At 40.5% G+C, this 19,933-nt stretch overlaps 2 protein-coding genes across 5 annotated transcripts in view; one reads left to right on the forward strand and one right to left on the reverse strand.

The window, feature by feature from the left end:
* The window catches only part of BDH1 (3-hydroxybutyrate dehydrogenase 1), a 64,043-nt gene extending 53,662 nt beyond the window's left edge, over positions 1-10,381 (reverse strand). The window contains exon 1 of one of the 4 annotated variants that reach the window (XM_063916400.1): positions 10,276-10,381. The gene's annotated coding sequence lies outside the window, so the exon portion shown is untranslated. Of the gene's footprint in view, positions 1-9,999; positions 10,024-10,260 lie in introns of those variants that run through there. The other 3 variants (XM_063916403.1, XM_063916402.1, XM_063916401.1) reach the window with 3 other exon arrangements.
* Positions 10,382-10,468: 87 nt separating this feature from the next.
* Positions 10,469-19,933, forward strand: part of LOC134909482 (D-beta-hydroxybutyrate dehydrogenase, mitochondrial-like) — a 37,733-nt gene continuing 28,268 nt past the window's right edge. Inside the window, exons 1-2 of the mRNA XM_063916404.1 lie at positions 10,469-10,933; positions 13,418-13,528. Coding sequence (XP_063772474.1) covers positions 10,727-10,933; positions 13,418-13,528 — 318 coding nt within the window. The 5' untranslated portion in view covers positions 10,469-10,726. The remainder of the gene's footprint in view (positions 10,934-13,417; positions 13,529-19,933) is intronic.

The raw sequence follows: 19,933 nt of genomic DNA on the forward strand, positions 1-19,933 counted from the left end.
ATACTTATATCACCATGTCAGGGAACTATATACATTATAAGTATGAGAATGCATTTACTCCCTAGCATATACTGTATCATCACCATGTCAGGGAACTAAATACATTATAAGTATGAGATGCAATTACTCCCTAGCATATACTGATATCACCATGTCAGGGAACTAAATACATTATAAGTATGAGATGCATTTACTCCCTAAGCATATACTGTATCATCACCATGTCAGGGAACTATATACATTATAAGTATGAGATGCATTTACTCCCTAGCATATACTGTCATCACCATGTCAGGGAACTAAATACATTATAAGTATGAGATGCATTTACTCCCTAGCATATACTATATCACCATGTCAGGGAACTATATACATTATAAGTATGAGATGCATTTACTCCCTAGCATATACTGTATCACCATGTCAGGGAACTATATACATTATAAGTATGAGATGCATTTACTCCCTAGCATATACTGTATCACCATGTCAGGGAACTATTATACATTATAAGTATGAGATGCATTTACTCCCTAGCATATACTGTATATCACCATGTCAGGGAACTAAATACATTATAAGTATGAGATGCATTTACTCCCTAGCATATACTGTATCACCATGTCAGGGAACTATATACATTATAAGTATGAGATGCATTTACTCCCTAGCATATACTGTATCACCATGTCAGGGAACTAAATACATTATAAGTATGAGATGCATTTACTCCCTAGCATATACTGTATCACCATGTCAGGGAACTATATACATTATAAGTATGAGATGCATTTACTCCCTAGCATATACTGTATCACCATGTCAGGGAACTATATACATTATAAGTATGAGATGCATTTACTCCCTAGCATATACTATATCACCATGTCAGGGAACTAAATACATTATAAGTATGAGATGCATTTACTCCCTAGCATATACTGTATCACCATGTCAGGGAACTATATACATTATAAGTATGAGATGCATTTACTCCCTAGCATATACTGTATATCACCATGTCAGGGAACTATATACATTATAAGTATGAGATGCATTTACTCCCTAGCATATACTGTATCACCATGTCAGGGAACTATATACATTATAAGTATGAGATGCATTTACTCCCTAGCATATACTGTATCACCATGTCAGGGAACTATATACATTATAAGTATGAGATGCATTTACTCCCTAGCATATACTGATCATCACCATGTCAGGGAACTATATACATTATAAGTATGAGATGCATTTACTCCCTAGCATATACTGTATCACCATGTCAGGGAACTAAATACATTATAAGTATGAGATGCATTTACTCCCTAGCATATACTATATCACCATGTCAGGGAACTATATACATTATAAGTATGAGATGCATTTACTCCCTAGCATATACTATATCACCATGTCAGGGAACTATATACATTATAAGTATGAGATGCATTTACTCCCTAGCATATACTATATCACCATGTCAGGGAACTATATACATTATAAGTATGAGATGCATTTACTCCCTAGCATATACTATATCACCATGTCAGGGAACTATATACATTATAAGTATGAGATGCATTTACTCCCTAGCATATACTGTATCACCATGTCAGGGAACTATATACATTATAAGTATGAGATGCATTTACTCCCTAGCATATACTGTATCACCATGTCAGGGAACTATATACATTATAAGTATGAGATGCATTTACTCCCTAGCATATACTGTATCACCATGTCAGGGAACTATATACATTATAAGTATGAGATGCATTTACTCCCTAGCATATACTGTATCACCATGTCAGGGAACTATATACATTATAAGTATGAGATGCATTTACTCCCTAGCATATACTATATCACCATGTCAGGGAACTATATACATTATAAGTATGAGATGCATTTACTCCCTAGCATATACTGTATCACCATGTCAGGGAACTATATACATTATAAGTAATGAGATGCATTTACTCCCTATCATATACTGTATCACCATGTCAGGGAACTATATACATTATAAGTATGAGATGCATTTACTCCCTAGCATATACTGTATCACCATGTCAGGGAACTAAATACATTATAAGTATGAGATGCATTTACTCCCTAGCATATACTGTATCACCATGTCAGGGAACTATATACATTATAAGTATGAGATGCATTTACTCCCTAGGCATATACTGTATCACCATGTCAGGGAACTATATACATTATAAGTATGAGATGCATTTACTCCCTAGCATATACTGTATCACCATGTCAGGGAACTATATACATTATAAGTATGAGATGCATTTACTCCCTAGCATATACTGTATCACCATGTCAGGGAACTAAATACATTATAAGTATGAGATGCATTTACTCCCTAGCATATACTGTATCACCATGTCAGGGAACTATATACATTATAAGTATGAGATGCATTTACCTCCCTAGCATATACTGTATCATCACCATGTCAGGGAACTAAATACATTATAAGTATGAGATGCATTTACTCCCTAGCATATACTGATCATCACCATGTCAGGGAACTATATACATTATAAGTATGAGATGCAATTTACTCCCTAGCATATACTATATCACCATGTCAGGGAACTATATACATTATAAGTATGAGATGCATTTACTCCCTAGCATATACTGTATCATCACCATGTCAGGGAACTATATACATTATAAGTATGAGATGCATTTACTCCCTAGCATATACTGTATCACCATGTCAGGGAACTAAATACATTATAAGTATGAGATGCATTTACTCCCTAGCATATACTATATCACCATGTCAGGGAACTATATACATTATAAGTATGAGATGCATTTACTCCCTAGCATATACTGTATCACCATGTCAGGGAACTAAATACATTTATAAGTATGAGATGCATTTACTCCCTAGCATATACTGTATCACCATGTCAGGGAACTATATACATTATAAGTATGAGATGCATTTACTCCCTAGCATATACTGATATCACCATGTCAGGGAACTATATACATTATAAGTATGAGATGCATTTACTCCCTAGCATATACTGTATCACCATGTCAGGGAACTATATACATTATAAGTATGAGATGCATTTACTCCCTAGCATATACTGTATCACCATGTCAGGGAACTATATACATTATAAGTATGAGATGCATTTACTCCCTAGCATATACTGTATCACCATGTCAGGGAACTAAATACATTATAAGTATGAGATGCATTTACTCCCTAGCATATACTGTATCACCATGTCAGGGAACTATATACATTATAAGTATGAGATGCATTTACTCCCTAGCATATACTGTATCACCATGTCAGGGAACTATATACATTATAAGTATGAGATGCATTTACTCCCTAGCATATACTGTATCACCATGTCAGGGAACTATATACATTATAAGTATGAGATGCATTTACTCCCTAGCATATACTGTATCACCATGTCAGGGAACTAAATACATTATAAGTATGAGATGCATTTACTCCCTAGCATATACTGTATCACCATGTCAGGGAACTATATACATTATAAGTATGAGATGCATTTACTCCCTAGCATATACTGTATCACCATGTCAGGGAACTAAATACATTATAAGTATGAGATGCATTTACTCCCTAGCATATACTGTATCACCATGTCAGGGAACTAAATACATTATAAGTATGAGATGCATTTACTCCCTAGCATATACTGTATCATCACCATGTCAGGGAACTAAATACATTATAAGTATGAGATGCATTTACTCCCTAGCATATACTGTATCATCACCATGTCAGGGAACTAAATACATTATAAGTATGAGATGCATTTACTCCCTAGCATATACTATATCACCATGTCAGGGAACTATATACATTATAAGTATGAGATGCATTTACTCCCTAGCATATACTGTATCATCACCATGTCAGGGAACTATATACATTATAAGTATGAGATGCATTTACTCCCTAGCATATACTGTATCACCATGTCAGGGAACTAAATACATTATAAGTATGAGATGCATTTACTCCCTAGCATATACTATATCACCATGTCAGGGAACTATATACATTATAAGTATGAGATGCATTTACTCCCTAGCATATACTGTATCACCATGTCAGGGAACTAAATACATTATAAGTATGAGATGCATTTACTCCCTAGCATATACTGTATCACCATGTCAGGGAACTATATACATTATAAGTATGAGATGCATTTACTCCCTAGCATATACTGTATCATCACCATGTCAGGGAACTATATACATTATAAGTATGAGATGCATTTACTCCCTAGCATATACTGTATCACCATGTCAGGGAACTATATACATTATAAGTATGAGATGCATTTACTCCCTAGCATATACTATATCACCATGTCAGGGAACTATATACATTATAAGTATGAGATGCATTTACTCCCTAGCATATACTGTATCACCATGTCAGGGAACTAAATACATTATAAGTATGAGATGCATTTACTCCCTAGCATATACTGTATCACCATGTCAGGGAACTATATACATTATAAGTATGAGATGCATTTACTCCCTAGCATATACTGTATCACCATGTCAGGGAACTATATACATTATAAGTATGAGATGCATTTACTCCCTAGCATATACTGTATCACCATGTCAGGGAACTAAATACATTATAAGTATGAGATGCATTTACTCCCTAGCATATACTGTATCACCATGTCAGGGAACTAAATACATTATAAGTATGAGATGCATTTACTCCCTAGCATATACTATATCACCATGTCAGGGAACTATATACATTATAAGTATGAGATGCATTTACTCCCTAGCATATACTGTATCACCATGTCAGGGAACTAAATACATTATAAGTATGAGATGCATTTACTCCCTAGCATATACTGTATCACCATGTCAGGGAACTAAATACATTATAAGTATGAGATGCATTTACTCCCTAGCATATACTATATCACCATGTCAGGGAACTATATACATTATAAGTATGAGATGCATTTACTCCCTAGCATATACTGTATCACCATGTCAGGGAACTATATACATTATAAGTATGAGATGCATTTACTCCCTAGCATATACTGTATCACCATGTCAGGGAACTAAATACATTATAAGTATGAGATGCATTTACTCCCTAGCATATACTGTATCACCATGTCAGGGAACTATATACATTATAAGTATGAGATGCATTTACTCCCTAGCATATACTGTATCACCATGTCAGGGAACTATATACATTATAAGTATGAGATGCATTTACTCCCTAGCATATACTGTATCACCATGTCAGGGAACTATATACATTATAAGTATGAGATGCATTTACTCCCTAGCATATACTGTATCACCATGTCAGGGAACTATATACATTATAAGTATGAGATGCATTTACTCCCTAGCATATACTGTATCACCATGTCAGGGAACTAAATACATTATAAGTATGAGATGCATTTACTCCCTATCATATACTGTATCACCATGTCAGGGAACTATATACATTATAAGTATGAGATGCATTTACTCCCTAGCATATACTGTATCACCATGTCAGGGAACTAAATACATTATAAGTATGAGATGCATTTACTCCCTAGCATATACTGTATCACCATGTCAGGGAACTAAATACATTATAAGTATGAGATGCATTTACTCCCTAGCATATACTGTATCATCACCATGTCAGGGAACTAAATACATTATAAGTATGAGATGCATTTACTCCCTAGCATATACTGTATCATCACCATGTCAGGGAACTAAATACATTATAAGTATGAGATGCATTTACTCCCTAGCATATACTATATCACCATGTCAGGGAACTATATACATTATAAGTATGAGATGCATTTACTCCCTAGCATATACTGTATCATCACCATGTCAGGGAACTATATACATTATAAGTATGAGATGCATTTACTCCCTAGCATATACTGTATCACCATGTCAGGGAACTAAATACATTATAAGTATGAGATGCATTTACTCCCTAGCATATACTATATCACCATGTCAGGGAACTATATACATTATAAGTATGAGATGCATTTACTCCCTAGCATATACTGTATCACCATGTCAGGGAACTAAATACATTATAAGTATGAGATGCATTTACTCCCTAGCATATACTGTATCACCATGTCAGGGAACTATATACATTATAAGTATGAGATGCATTTACTCCCTAGCATATACTGTATCATCACCATGTCAGGGAACTATATACATTATAAGTATGAGATGCATTTACTCCCTAGCATATACTGTATCACCATGTCAGGGAACTATATACATTATAAGTATGAGATGCATTTACTCCCTAGCATATACTATATCACCATGTCAGGGAACTATATACATTATAAGTATGAGATGCATTTACTCCCTAGCATATACTGTATCACCATGTCAGGGAACTAAATACATTATAAGTATGAGATGCATTTACTCCCTAGCATATACTGTATCACCATGTCAGGGAACTATATACATTATAAGTATGAGATGCATTTACTCCCTAGCATATACTGTATCACCATGTCAGGGAACTATATACATTATAAGTATGAGATGCATTTACTCCCTAGCATATACTGTATCACCATGTCAGGGAACTAAATACATTATAAGTATGAGATGCATTTACTCCCTAGCATATACTGTATCACCATGTCAGGGAACTAAATACATTATAAGTATGAGATGCATTTACTCCCTAGCATATACTATATCACCATGTCAGGGAACTATATACATTATAAGTATGAGATGCATTTACTCCCTAGCATATACTGTATCACCATGTCAGGGAACTAAATACATTATAAGTATGAGATGCATTTACTCCCTAGCATATACTGTATCACCATGTCAGGGAACTAAATACATTATAAGTATGAGATGCATTTACTCCCTAGCATATACTATATCACCATGTCAGGGAACTATATACATTATAAGTATGAGATGCATTTACTCCCTAGCATATACTGTATCACCATGTCAGGGAACTATATACATTATAAGTATGAGATGCATTTACTCCCTAGCATATACTGTATCACCATGTCAGGGAACTAAATACATTATAAGTATGAGATGCATTTACTCCCTAGCATATACTGTATCACCATGTCAGGGAACTAAATACATTATAAGTATGAGATGCATTTACTCCCTAGCATATACTGTATCATCACCATGTCAGGGAACTAAATACATTATAAGTATGAGATGCATTACTCCCTAGCATATACTGTATCATCACCATGTCAGGGAACTAAATACATTATAAGTATGAGATGCATTTACTCCCTAGCATATACTATATCACCATGTCAGGGAACTATATACATTATAAGTATGAGATGCATTTACTCCTAGCATATACTGTATCATCACCATGTCAGGGAACTATATACATTATAAGTATGAGATGCATTTACTCCCTAGCATATACTGTATCACCATGTCAGGGAACTAAATACATTATAAGTATGAGATGCATTTACTCCCTAGCATATACTATATCACCATGTCAGGGAACTATATACATTATAAGTATGAGATGCATTTACTCCCTAGCATATACTGTATCACCATGTCAGGGAACTAAATACATTATAAGTATGAGATGCATTTACTCCCTAGCATATACTGTATCACCATGTCAGGGAACTATATACATTATAAGTATGAGATGCATTTACTCCCTAGCATATACTGTATCATCACCATGTCAGGGAACTATATACATTATAAGTATGAGATGCATTTACTCCCTAGCATATACTGTATCACCATGTCAGGGAACTATATACATTATAAGTATGAGATGCATTTACTCCCTAGCATATACTATATCACCATGTCAGGGAACTATATACATTATAAGTATGAGATGCATTTACTCCCTAGCATATACTGTATCACCATGTCAGGGAACTAAATACATTATAAGTATGAGATGCATTTACTCCCTAGCATATACTGTATCACCATGTCAGGGAACTATGTACATTATAAGTATGAGATGCATTTACTCCCTAGCATATACTGTATCACCATGTCAGGGAACTATATACATTATAAGTATGAGATGCATTTACTCCCTAGCATATACTGTATCACCATGTCAGGGAACTATATACATTATAAGTATGAGATGCATTTACTCCCTAGCATATACTGTATCACCATGTCAGGGGAACTAAATACATTATAAGTATGAGATGCATTTACTCCCTATCATATACTGTATCACCATGTCAGGGAACTATATACATTATAAGTATGAGATGCATTTACTCCCTAGCATATACTGTATCACCATGTCAGGGAACTAAATACATTATAAGTATGAGATGCATTTACTCCCTAGCATATACTGTATCACCATGTCAGGGAACTAAATACATTATAAGTATGAGATGCATTTACTCCCTAGCATATACTGTATCATCACCATGTCAGGGAACTAAATACATTATAAGTATGAGATGCATTTACTCCCTAGCATATACTGTATCATCACCATGTCAGGGAACTAAATACATTATAAGTATGAGATGCATTTACTCCCTAGCATATACTATATCACCATGTCAGGGAACTATATACATTATAAGTATGAGATGCATTTACTCCCTAGCATATACTGTATCATCACCATGTCAGGGAACTATATACATTATAAGTATGAGATGCATTTACTCCCTAGCATATACTGTATCACCATGTCAGGGAACTAAATACATTATAAGTATGAGATGCATTTACTCCCTAGCATATACTATATCACCATGTCAGGGAACTATATACATTATAAGTATGAGATGCATTTACTCCCTAGCATATACTGTATCACCATGTCAGGGAACTAAATACATTATAAGTATGAGATGCATTTACTCCCTAGCATATACTGTATCACCATGTCAGGGAACTATATACATTATAAGTATGAGATGCATTTACTCCCTAGCATATACTGTATCATCACCATGTCAGGGAACTATATACATTATAAGTATGAGATGCATTTACTCCCTAGCATATACTGTATCACCATGTCAGGGAACTATATACATTATAAGTATGAGATGCATTTACTCCCTAGCATATACTATATCACCATGTCAGGGAACTATATACATTATAAGTATGAGATGCATTTACTCCCTAGCATATACTGTATCACCATGTCAGGGAACTAAATACATTATAAGTATGAGATGCATTTACTCCCTAGCATATACTGTATCACCATGTCAGGGAACTATATACATTATAAGTATGAGATGCATTTACTCCCTAGCATATACTGTATCACCATGTCAGGGAACTATATACATTATAAGTATGAGATGCATTTACTCCCTAGCATATACTGTATCACCATGTCAGGGAACTAAATACATTATAAGTATGAGATGCATTTACTCCCTAGCATATACTGTATCACCATGTCAGGGAACTAAATACATTATAAGTATGAGATGCATTTACTCCCTAGCATATACTATATCACCATGTCAGGGAACTATATACATTATAAGTATGAGATGCATTTACTCCCTAGCATATACTGTATCACCATGTCAGGGAACTAAATACATTATAAGTATGAGATGCATTTACTCCCTAGCATATACTGTATCACCATGTCAGGGAACTATATACATTATAAGTATGAGATGCATTTACTCCCTAGCATATACTATATCACCATGTCAGGGAACTATATACATTATAAGTACTGTATGAGAAGCTGTAGAAACAAAGTTCTGTGACATTACTTACAGTATACTTAGTTTAATGTCAGGCAGGGAAGTTACTGCACACTAACAATTGCCACACAGATACAATGTCATCTATCTATATAAATATATATATATCTATCAGCTGCTAGCTAGCAGGTCCTCCCTCGCACACCATCATTTTCTTAATGAATCATGATACCGCCACGTTGTGATTCCCCCGCATGTCCTAATGTAAATCAGCAGCAAACGTCCTTGATAGAGCTGTCAGGACGCAGCAATGGGTGTACAGTGAGTGCATGCCATATGTTCACGCCTTATATGTGCATACATACAAATGAGCATATTTGTCCTGCATACACATTATATATAAATGCAACCACCTGCACCTAGAAATTATGTGATAAAAAGTCAGTTAATATTAGGAAACACGGACACGTCTCTAACCAACCTTGACCGTTCACAAGCTGTAACTTAAACCTGCTGGTGACAATGACATTGGTGGGTGTAGGAGGTGGATGTAGGGGTGGGAGGGCGGGAGGCAATAGCTGGCTGGCTCCCTCGGAAGTGATATCTTCATTACAGCAGCCGGCTCCTCCCCCCCCCCCCCCCCCACATATAATAGCAGTAGCAGCAGCAACAGTAGCAGCAGGGTAGATGCTAGAATCAAGTGGGTTAAGGGACCTTTTCCGTCTGGGGGAGGAGTCACGACACAAGGGGGAGGAGTTAGGCCAGCGGGATAGTTCCTCTACTATCCACGCCACCAACTATTACCTTTAGTAATCAGGTGGCGAGCGAATCGAGCCACCGAGCCCGAAGTGCAACCCGTAGCAGCAGCAGCAGCAGCAGCAGTACTGTAGTGTGAGTGTATGGGATTGTGTGCGTGCAGAGCTTAGGGGACGATGGCTCTCCCTGTGTCCAGGGCGGCGGTGCTGCTGCTCTCCCTGGCGCTGACCTTAGCACTGGGGTTCCTGCTGCCAGAGGCTCTGAAGCTGCTGTTTAGGTGTCTGGGGTTCCCCTATGATAACGCATCATATGCCATTGTATTGCTGTACTTTGTGTTTGTGCTGTTTATGGCCATACCACGCCTGCCCAGGGGCACCCTACCAGTGAGTAGCACCATCAGTCACTAGTGTTGTATTATTGTATTTTGCCAGATGGCACCATGGACTGTTGCTAGGGGCAACTGCAGTAGCTAGTCTGTCACTCTTATTGCTGGAGAGGGCTCGCCGTCAGTGTGGTTACACAGAACTCGTACCTCCAGCTCTGCGGGCTCATTCTGCTCCCAGGCAGCGGACCGTGTGTGCGGGCTGTGTGTGGTCTATCAGTGCTATAGCTCCGGTATAACGGGACAGGCTGTTACACTTATGCTCTAATTGCTCAAGTACATTATTTATGTGTGTTATTGACACCGGTGTTTTTGTTGATGTTTTGTTTTCACCATGAGAGATGTTACAGGTTGTGATTACTGTTTGTTCAGGTCAGAACATTAATACACTCACAATGTACAGTAGTACCAGCGTGTTGCTGTATGATGCACTTTTACTTCTGCCCAGCTCCATGTTCCCATCCAAATGACTTCTACCCAATTCCTCACACTCCTCTATAATGGGCCTTAGTGCATATGGATCTATTGTTCATTTATTATTTATTTAATACCAGTTATTTATTTAGCGCACACACATTCTGCATCACTTTACAGAGAATATTTGGCCATTCACACCAGTCCCTGCCCCAGTGGAGTTTACAATCGATATTCCCTATCTCATGTAAATGCAGACACATTCACACTAGGGTTAATTTTGTTGAGATCTAATTAACCTATCAGTATATTTTTGGATTGTGGGAGGAAACCGAAGTACCTGGAGGAAACCCATGCAAGGATGGAGAGAATATACAAACTCCACACAGTTAGAGCCATGGTGGCAAACGAACCCATGACCTCAGTGCTGTGAGGTGGTAATCTAACCATTACACCATCTGTACTGCCAGTCCATGCATAAAGGCCCATACACACTTGACGATGCACACGTCGTTAACGACTTCCCTTGAACTTCCCTTGAACAGCTGAGCAAACGACATGAGCATACACACTACCAACGACCAAAGACCATTCATCGTTGAAGCATCCAAGCTGAACAGTTTATTAAAATAATGAGCTGGTGAACAGTGGCTTGGTCGTTCACACCATACACATTCAACGACGTCTCTGGTCGGTAACGACTATAGTGGAAATTGAGCATACATGCTCCACAGATAAGCGAGGGTCGTTAACGTCCCGCGGGGCCGCGCATCGGTGGTCATCGGATGCATACACACTTGACGATATAATGAGCGACGTCGTTGATGAGGGCTGAAATGAACGACGTCGCTCATTTTATCGTCAAGTGTGTATGGGCCTTTACACATACGAATAAAACTAATCAGCCCTCATTGTGTTCTTCCTTTTTGATTTTTTTCCTACCTGCTCCTATAGCAGTGTGCAGGTAACACATTTAACTGCCAACTTCCATGCATTTTTATGGACTGACAATGACCAAGAACCAGAGCTCTGACAGTTGAACAGTAACACTGTACAATAATTCATTTTACAGATTTGTAAACACATTTTAAACAGGATTTAACATGTTGGTGTGAGTGGACTCTTAGGGGGGAATTCAAATGTTTGAAGACAGGAAAAAACAGACACCCAACCGACTTTTCAAACATTTGAATTCCCCCTTATATGGGTAAAACGCTTTTTTTTTTTTTTTTTTTATGTATTATCTCTTCAAATAACAAATATCGTTCTAATCTTTAATTATTTTAGTTATTGGCGAAATATGCTTCATAGATTTATACCCTGCTGTGATCCCTGGTTAAGCTTAGGACTATTAAATGGAACTGCTGCATCATTTTATACATACTGTAATGTTACATTTGAAGTGTTGTCAGATGAATGAATGTTGTACAACTGTTGGAACTACATTCTAAAGGCCAGTACTCACTGGCAGATGTGGGGAGAGATGTGTGCTGAGCGAACCGCTCAGCACACATCTCCTACCCCGCTCAGCACAGTGCTGAGCGTGCAGGGGCGCTCACTTCACCCAGCGGGTGAAGTGAGTGACCCGCTAGATTGGCCTGCATGCAGGCCAATCTAGCACCAGCGATAGCGATGCACGGGGCTGCGCATCGCTATCGCTGTGAGGGGTACACACGGAGAGATCACTGCTTAAAATCTAAGCAATCTAGTCAGATTGCTTAGATTTTAAGCAGCGATCACTCCGTGAGTACCCCCCTTAAGGTTTAATAAGCGAATGCATTCTGAAGAGGGTTACATGGTTTGCCACCATCCCTTTATCTGAATTTGAATTCGTAATACACCAAACATTAAAGAGACTGGCAATGGCTGGCACTCTGATTTTACTACTTATAAATGGTGAAGAGGTCCATTAAAGAAAAAAAATCTCATTTTACCTGGGTGCAGTTATTTAATTTCTACAGTATATAATTTACAATTTAAGGCTAACTTGTAATAATATATGTAGGGTAATTAAGTCCAGTTTTATCATTTATAACCATGTATACTTTTTTGTTCTTTCTTTGTCATTAAGATTCAAGGGAAAGCAGTGCTGATCACAGGCTGTGACACAGGTTTTGGGTTGGCCTTGGCAAAGCACTTGCATAAATTAGGATTTACAGTATTTGCGGGTTGTTTACTAAAGGTGAGTACAATCAGCATGTTGGAAGAATCATTGTAACATTATATGAAGGGTATTTATCGAAGCTCGGAGAGAGATAACATTGTGAAAAGTACTAACAAATAGCTTCTAATTTACACGTTACAGGCTGTTTGAATAAATTATAAGAGCTGATTGGTTGGTACTTTCTGTCCCAATTTTATTTCTTGCCAAGCTTTGATAAATACACCCCTTGAGACAGAATTACTGAAGCTTCTAGAACAGACAAATGCGGCGTTACCCATAATAAGCAACACGATTCTTATCATTTTCTAGAATGCAATAGACAAATGATAGTTAGAATCTGATTGGTTGCTATAGGCAACAGCACCACTTGTCTGGTTTAGACGCTTTAGTAACTCTACCCACATATGCTTAATTTTCAGATATGCAACAGTGAAGTGCAATATTATGGTGACAATTGTCCCTTTTTTTGTAACATATACATTAACACTGTTCTGGTAACTGGATCCCAGACTTGTGATGATGCAAATAGGACAAAAAGCCTCTCACTAGTAGCACTGAAATTGGTATGGGCAGCCAGATATTACCCAACTTGTGGAGACTGTCCAGTGAAAGAGTTCTTTATTCGTTTCTTTGTTTCAGTTAATGACTTCCTTACATGTTTCTTTAAGCATTTCCCTGGGAAACGCGTGAAGAATCCTTCACTGCTATACCACCTGTTATTTCATCAAAGGATCTGGCTATGGACTGCTTTTTAATCTAAAGGACTCTCAATCTGAATCCATTTTCAAGTAGGAATTTGCAGACCCAGTGGACCATTACCAGTATCTGTCTCCAAACACCATTTCCAAAGGAGCACTCTGTACAGTCTCCACAAGTTGGGTAATATCTGCGGCTTATACCAATTTCAGTGCTACCAGTGATAGGCTTTTGTCCTATTTGCATCATCACAAATCCGGGATCCTATTACCAGAACAGTGGTATTGTATATATTAGATAAAAAGGAACAGTTGTCACCATAATGCAAATATAACTGTGTGCATATTGGCTATATATTTCTCTGACGTCCTAGTGGATGCTGGGACTCCGTAAGGACCATGGGGAATAGCGGCTCCGCAGGAGACAGGGCACAAGAATAAAAGCTTTAGGATCAGGTGGTGTGCACTGGCTCCTCCCCCTATGACCCTCCTCCAAGCCTCAGTTAGATTTTTGTGCCCGAACGAGAAGGGTGCAGGCTAGGTGGCTCTCCTGAGCTGCTTAGAATAAAAGTATATTTTAGGTTTTTTATTTTCAGTGAGTCCTGCTGGCAACAGGCTCACTGCATCGTGGGACTAAGGGGAGAAGAAACGGACTCACCTGCGTGCAGAGTGGATCGGGTTTCTTAGGCTACTGGACATTAGCTCCAGAGGGACGATCACAGGTTCAGCCTGGATGGGTCCCGGAGCCGCGCCGCCGGCCCCCTTACAGAACCAGAAGAGCGAAGAGGTCCGGTGAAATCGGCGGCAGAAGACGATCCTGTCTTCAGACTAAGGTAGCGCACAGCACCGCAGCTGTGCGCCATTGCTCTCAGCACACTTCACACTCCGGTCACTGAGGGTGCAGGGCGCTGGGGGGGAGCGCCCTGAGACGCAATATAACATGATATACCTTAGATTGGCTAAAGAATACATCACATATAGCTCTGGGGCTATATGGATGTATTTTAACCCCTGCCATTTTTTACAGAAAAAGCGGGAGATAAGGACGTCGTGAAGGGGCGGAGCCTATCTCCTCAGCACACAAGCGCCATTTTCCCTCACAGCTCCGCTGGAAGGACGGCTCCCTGACTCTCCCCTGCAGACTTGCTACTGAATCAGGGTAAAAAAGAGAAGGGGGGGCACTATTGGCAGCTAAAAACTATATAAACAGCAGCTATAAGGGAATAACACTTATATAAGGTTATCCCTGTATATATATATATATATATATATATATATATATATATATATATATATATAGCGCTTGGTGTGTGCTGGCAGACTCTCCCTCTGTCTCTCCAAAGGGCTTGTGGGGTCCTGTCCTCTATCAGAGCATTCCCGGTGTGTGTGCTGTGTGTCGGTACGTGTGTGTCGACATGTATGAGGAGGAAAATGATGTGGAGGCGGAGCAATTGCCTGGGTTAGTGATGTCACCCCCTAGGGAGTCGACACCTGACTGGATGATCGTATTTAAAGAATTAAGTGATAATGTCAGCACTTTGCAAAGAACGGTTGATGACATGAGACAGCCGGCAAATCAATTAGTGCCTGTCCAGGCGTCTCAGACACCGTCAGGGGCCCTAAAACGCCCGTTACCTCAGTGGGTCGACACAGACCCAGACACAGATAAATGAGGTGTGTGATAAAGCGTGGGTTTACCCCGACAAAAAACTGCTAATTTCTAAAAAATGATTGGCACTATATCCTTTCCCGTTAGAGGTTAGGACACGTTGGGAAACACCCCCTAGGGTAGATAAGGCGCTCACACGTTTATCTAAACAAGTAGCGTTACCGTCTCCTGATACGGCCACCCTCAAAGAACCAGCAGATAGAAGGCTGGAAAATATTCTTAAAAGTATATACACACATACTGGTGTTATACTGCGACCAGCAATCGCTTCAGCCTGGATGTGCAGTGCTGGCGTCGCGTGGTCGGATTCCCTGACTGAAAATATTGATACCCTGGATAGGGACAATATACTGTTAACTATAGAGCATTTGAAGGATGCATTACTATATATGCGTGATGCACAAAGGGATATTTGCACCCTGGCATCAAGAGTAAGTGCTATGTCCATTTCTGCCAGAAGAGCGTTATGGACGCGACAGTGGTCAGGCGATGCGGATTCCAAACGACATATGGAAGTATTGCCGTATAAAGGGGAGGAGTTATTTGGGGCTGGTCTATCGGACCTGGTGGCCACGGCAACGGCTGGAAAATCCACCTTTTTACCCCAGGTCACTTCACATCAGCAGAAAAAGACACCGTCTTTTCAAACTCAGTCCTTTCGTTCCCATAAGTACAAGCGAGCTAAAGGCCATTCCTTCCTGCCCCGGGGCAGAGGAAGGGGAAAAAGACTGCACCATGCAGCCGCTTCCCAGGAGCAGAAGCCCTCCCCTGCTTCTGCCAAGTCTTCAGCATGACACTGGGGCTTTACAAGCAGACTCAGACATGGTGGGGGCCCGTCTCAAGAATTTCAACGCGCAGTGGGCTCACTCGCAAGTGGACCCCTGGATTCTACAGGTGGTATCGCAGGGGTACAAACTGGAATTCGAGGCGTTTTCCCCTCGCCGGTTCCTGAAGTCTGCTCTACCAAAGTCTCCCTCCGACAGGGAGGCAGTTTTGGAAGCCATTCACAAGCTGTATTCCCAGCAGGTGATAATCAAGGTACCCCTCCTACAACAGGGAAAGGGGTATTATTCCACGCTGTTTGTGGTACCGAAGCCGGACGGCTCGGTGAGACCAATTTTAAATCTAAAATCCCTGAACACTTACATAAAGAGGTTCAAATTCAAGATGGAATCACTCAGAGCGGTGATAGCAAACCTGGAAGAAGGGGACTATATGGTGTCTCTGGACATCAAGGATGCTTATCTCCACGTCCCAATCTACCCGTCTCACCAAGGGTACCTCAGGTTTGTAGTACAAAACTGTCATTATCAGTTTCAGATGCTGCCGTTTGGGTTGTCCACGGCACCTCGGGTCTTTACCAAGGTAATGGCCGAAATGATGATTCTTCTTTGAAGAAAAGGCATCTTAATTATCCCTTACTTGGACGATCTCCTGATAAGGGCAAGGTCCAGGGAACAGTTAGAAGTCGGAGTAGCACTATCTCAGGTAGTGTTACGTCAGCACGGGTGGATCCTAAATATTCCAAAATCGCAGCTGATTCCAACGACACGTCTACTGTTCCTAGGAATGATTCTGGACACAGTCCAGAAAAAGGTATTTCTCCCGGAGGAGAAGGCCAGGGAGTTATCCGAGCTAGTCAGGAACCTCCTAAAACCAGGCCAGGTGTCAGTGCATCAGTGCACGAGGGTCCTGGGAAAAATGGTGGCTTCTTACGAAGCGATTCCATTCGGAAGATTCCATGCAAGAACGTTTCAGTGGGATCTACTGGACAAATGGTCCGGATCGCATCTTCAGATGCATCAGCGGATAACCCTGTCGACAAGGACAAGGGTGTCTCTTCTGTGGTGGCTGCAGAGTGCTCATCTACTAGAGGGCCGCAGATTTGGCATTCAGGATTGGGTCCTGGTGACCACGGACGCCAGCCTGAGAGGCTGGGGGGCAGTCACACAGGGAAAAAATTTCCAGGGCTTGTGGTCAAGCATGGAAACATCTCTTCATATAAACATTCTGGAACTAAGGGCCATTTACAATGCCCTAAGTCAAGCGAAACCCCTGCTTCAGGGTCAGGCGGTATTGATCCAATCGGACAACATCACGTCAGTCGCCCACGTAAACAGACAGGGCGGCACGAGAAGCAGGAGGGCAATGGCAGAAGCTGCAAGGATTCTTCGCTGGGCGGAAAATCATGTGATAGCACTGTCAGCAGTGTTCATTCCGGGAGTGGACAACTGGGAAGCAGACTTCCTCAGCAGACACGACCTTCACCCGGGAGAGTGGGGACTTCACCCAGAAGTCTTCCACCTGATTGTAAACCGTTGGGAAAAACCAAAGGTGGACATGATGGCGTCACGTCTAAACAAAAAACTAGACAGATATTGCGCCAGGTCAAGGGACCCTCAGGCAATAGCGGTGGACGCTCTGGTGACACCGTGGGTGTACCAGTCAGTGTATGTGTTCCCTCCTCTGCCTCTCATACCAAAAGTACTGAGAATCATAAGAAGGAGAGGAGTAAGAACGATACTCGTGGTTCCGGATTGGCCAAGAAGGACTTGGTACCCGGAACTTCAAGAGATGCTCACGGAAGACCCGTGGCCTCTACCTCTAAGAAAGGACCTGCTCCAACAGGGGCCTTGTCTGTTCCAAGACTTACCGCGGCTGCGTTTGACGGCATGGCGGTTGAACGCCGGATCCTGAAGGAAAAAGGCATTCCAGATGAAGTCATCCCTACCCTGGTCAAAGCCAGGAAGGATGCAACCGCAAAACATTATCACCGCATTTGGCGAAAATATGTTGCGTGGTGTGGGGCCAAGAAGGCCCCTACAGAGGAATTTCAACTGGGTCGTTTCCTCCATTTCCTGCAAACAGGACTGTCTATGGGCCTAAAATTAGGGTCCATTAAGGTTCAAATTTCGGCCCTGTCGATTTTCTTCCAGAAAGAACTGGCTTCAGTACCTGAAGTTCAGACATTTGTAAAAGGGGTACTGCATATACAACCTCCTTTTGTGCCTCCAGTGGCACCTTGGGATCTCAATGTTGTTTTGAGGTTCCTTAAGTCACATTGGTTTGAACCACTCACCACTGTGGACTTAAAATATCTCACATGGAAGGTGACGATGCTGTTAGCCCTGGCTTCAGCCAGGCGTGTGTCAGAATTGGCGGCTTTATCATATAAAAGCCCTTACTTAATTTTTCATTCTGACAGGGCAGAATTGAGGACTCGTCCTCAATTTCTCCCTAAGGTGGTTTCTGCCTTTCACATGAACCAACCTATTGTGGTGCCTGCGGCTACTAGGGACTTGGAGGACTCCAAGTTACTTGACGTTGTCAGGGCCCTGAAAATATGTTTCCAGGACGGCGGGAGTCAGAAAGTCTGACTCGCTGTTTATCCTGTATGCACCCAACAAGCTGGGTGCTCCTGCTTCTAAGCAGACTATTGCTCGTTGGATTTGTAGTAAAATTCAGCTTGCACATTCTGTGGCAGGCCTGCCACAGCCAAAATCTGTGAAAGCCCATTCCACAAGGAAAGTGGGCTCATCTTGGGCGGCTGCCCGAGGGGTCTCGGCTTTACAACTTTGCCGAGCAGCTACTTGGTCAGGGCAAACACGTTTGCTAAATTCTACAAATTTGATACCCTGGCTGAGGAGGACCTGGAGTTCTCTCATTCGGTGCTGCAGAGTCATCCGCACTCTCCCGCCCGTTTGGGAGCTTTGGTATAATCCCCATGGTCCTTACGGAGTCCCAGCATCCACTAGGACGTCAGAGAAAATAAGATTTTACTTACCGATAAATCTATTTCTCGTAGTCCGTAGTGGATGCTGGGCGCCCATCCCAAATGCGGATTGTCTGCAATACTTGTACATAGTTATTGTTAACTAAATCGGGTTATTGTTGTTGTGAGCCATCTTTTCAGAGGCTCCTTCGTTGTTATCATACTGTTAACTGGGTTCAGATCACAAGTTGTACGGTGTGATTGGTGTGGCTGGTAAGAGTCTTACCCGGGATTCTAAATCCTTCCTTATTATGTACGCTCGTCCGGGCACAGTATCCTAACTGAGG

Source organism: Pseudophryne corroboree, chromosome 4 (assembly GCF_028390025.1).
Source record: "Pseudophryne corroboree isolate aPseCor3 chromosome 4, aPseCor3.hap2, whole genome shotgun sequence".
Lineage (NCBI taxonomy): Eukaryota > Metazoa > Chordata > Amphibia > Anura > Myobatrachidae > Pseudophryne > Pseudophryne corroboree.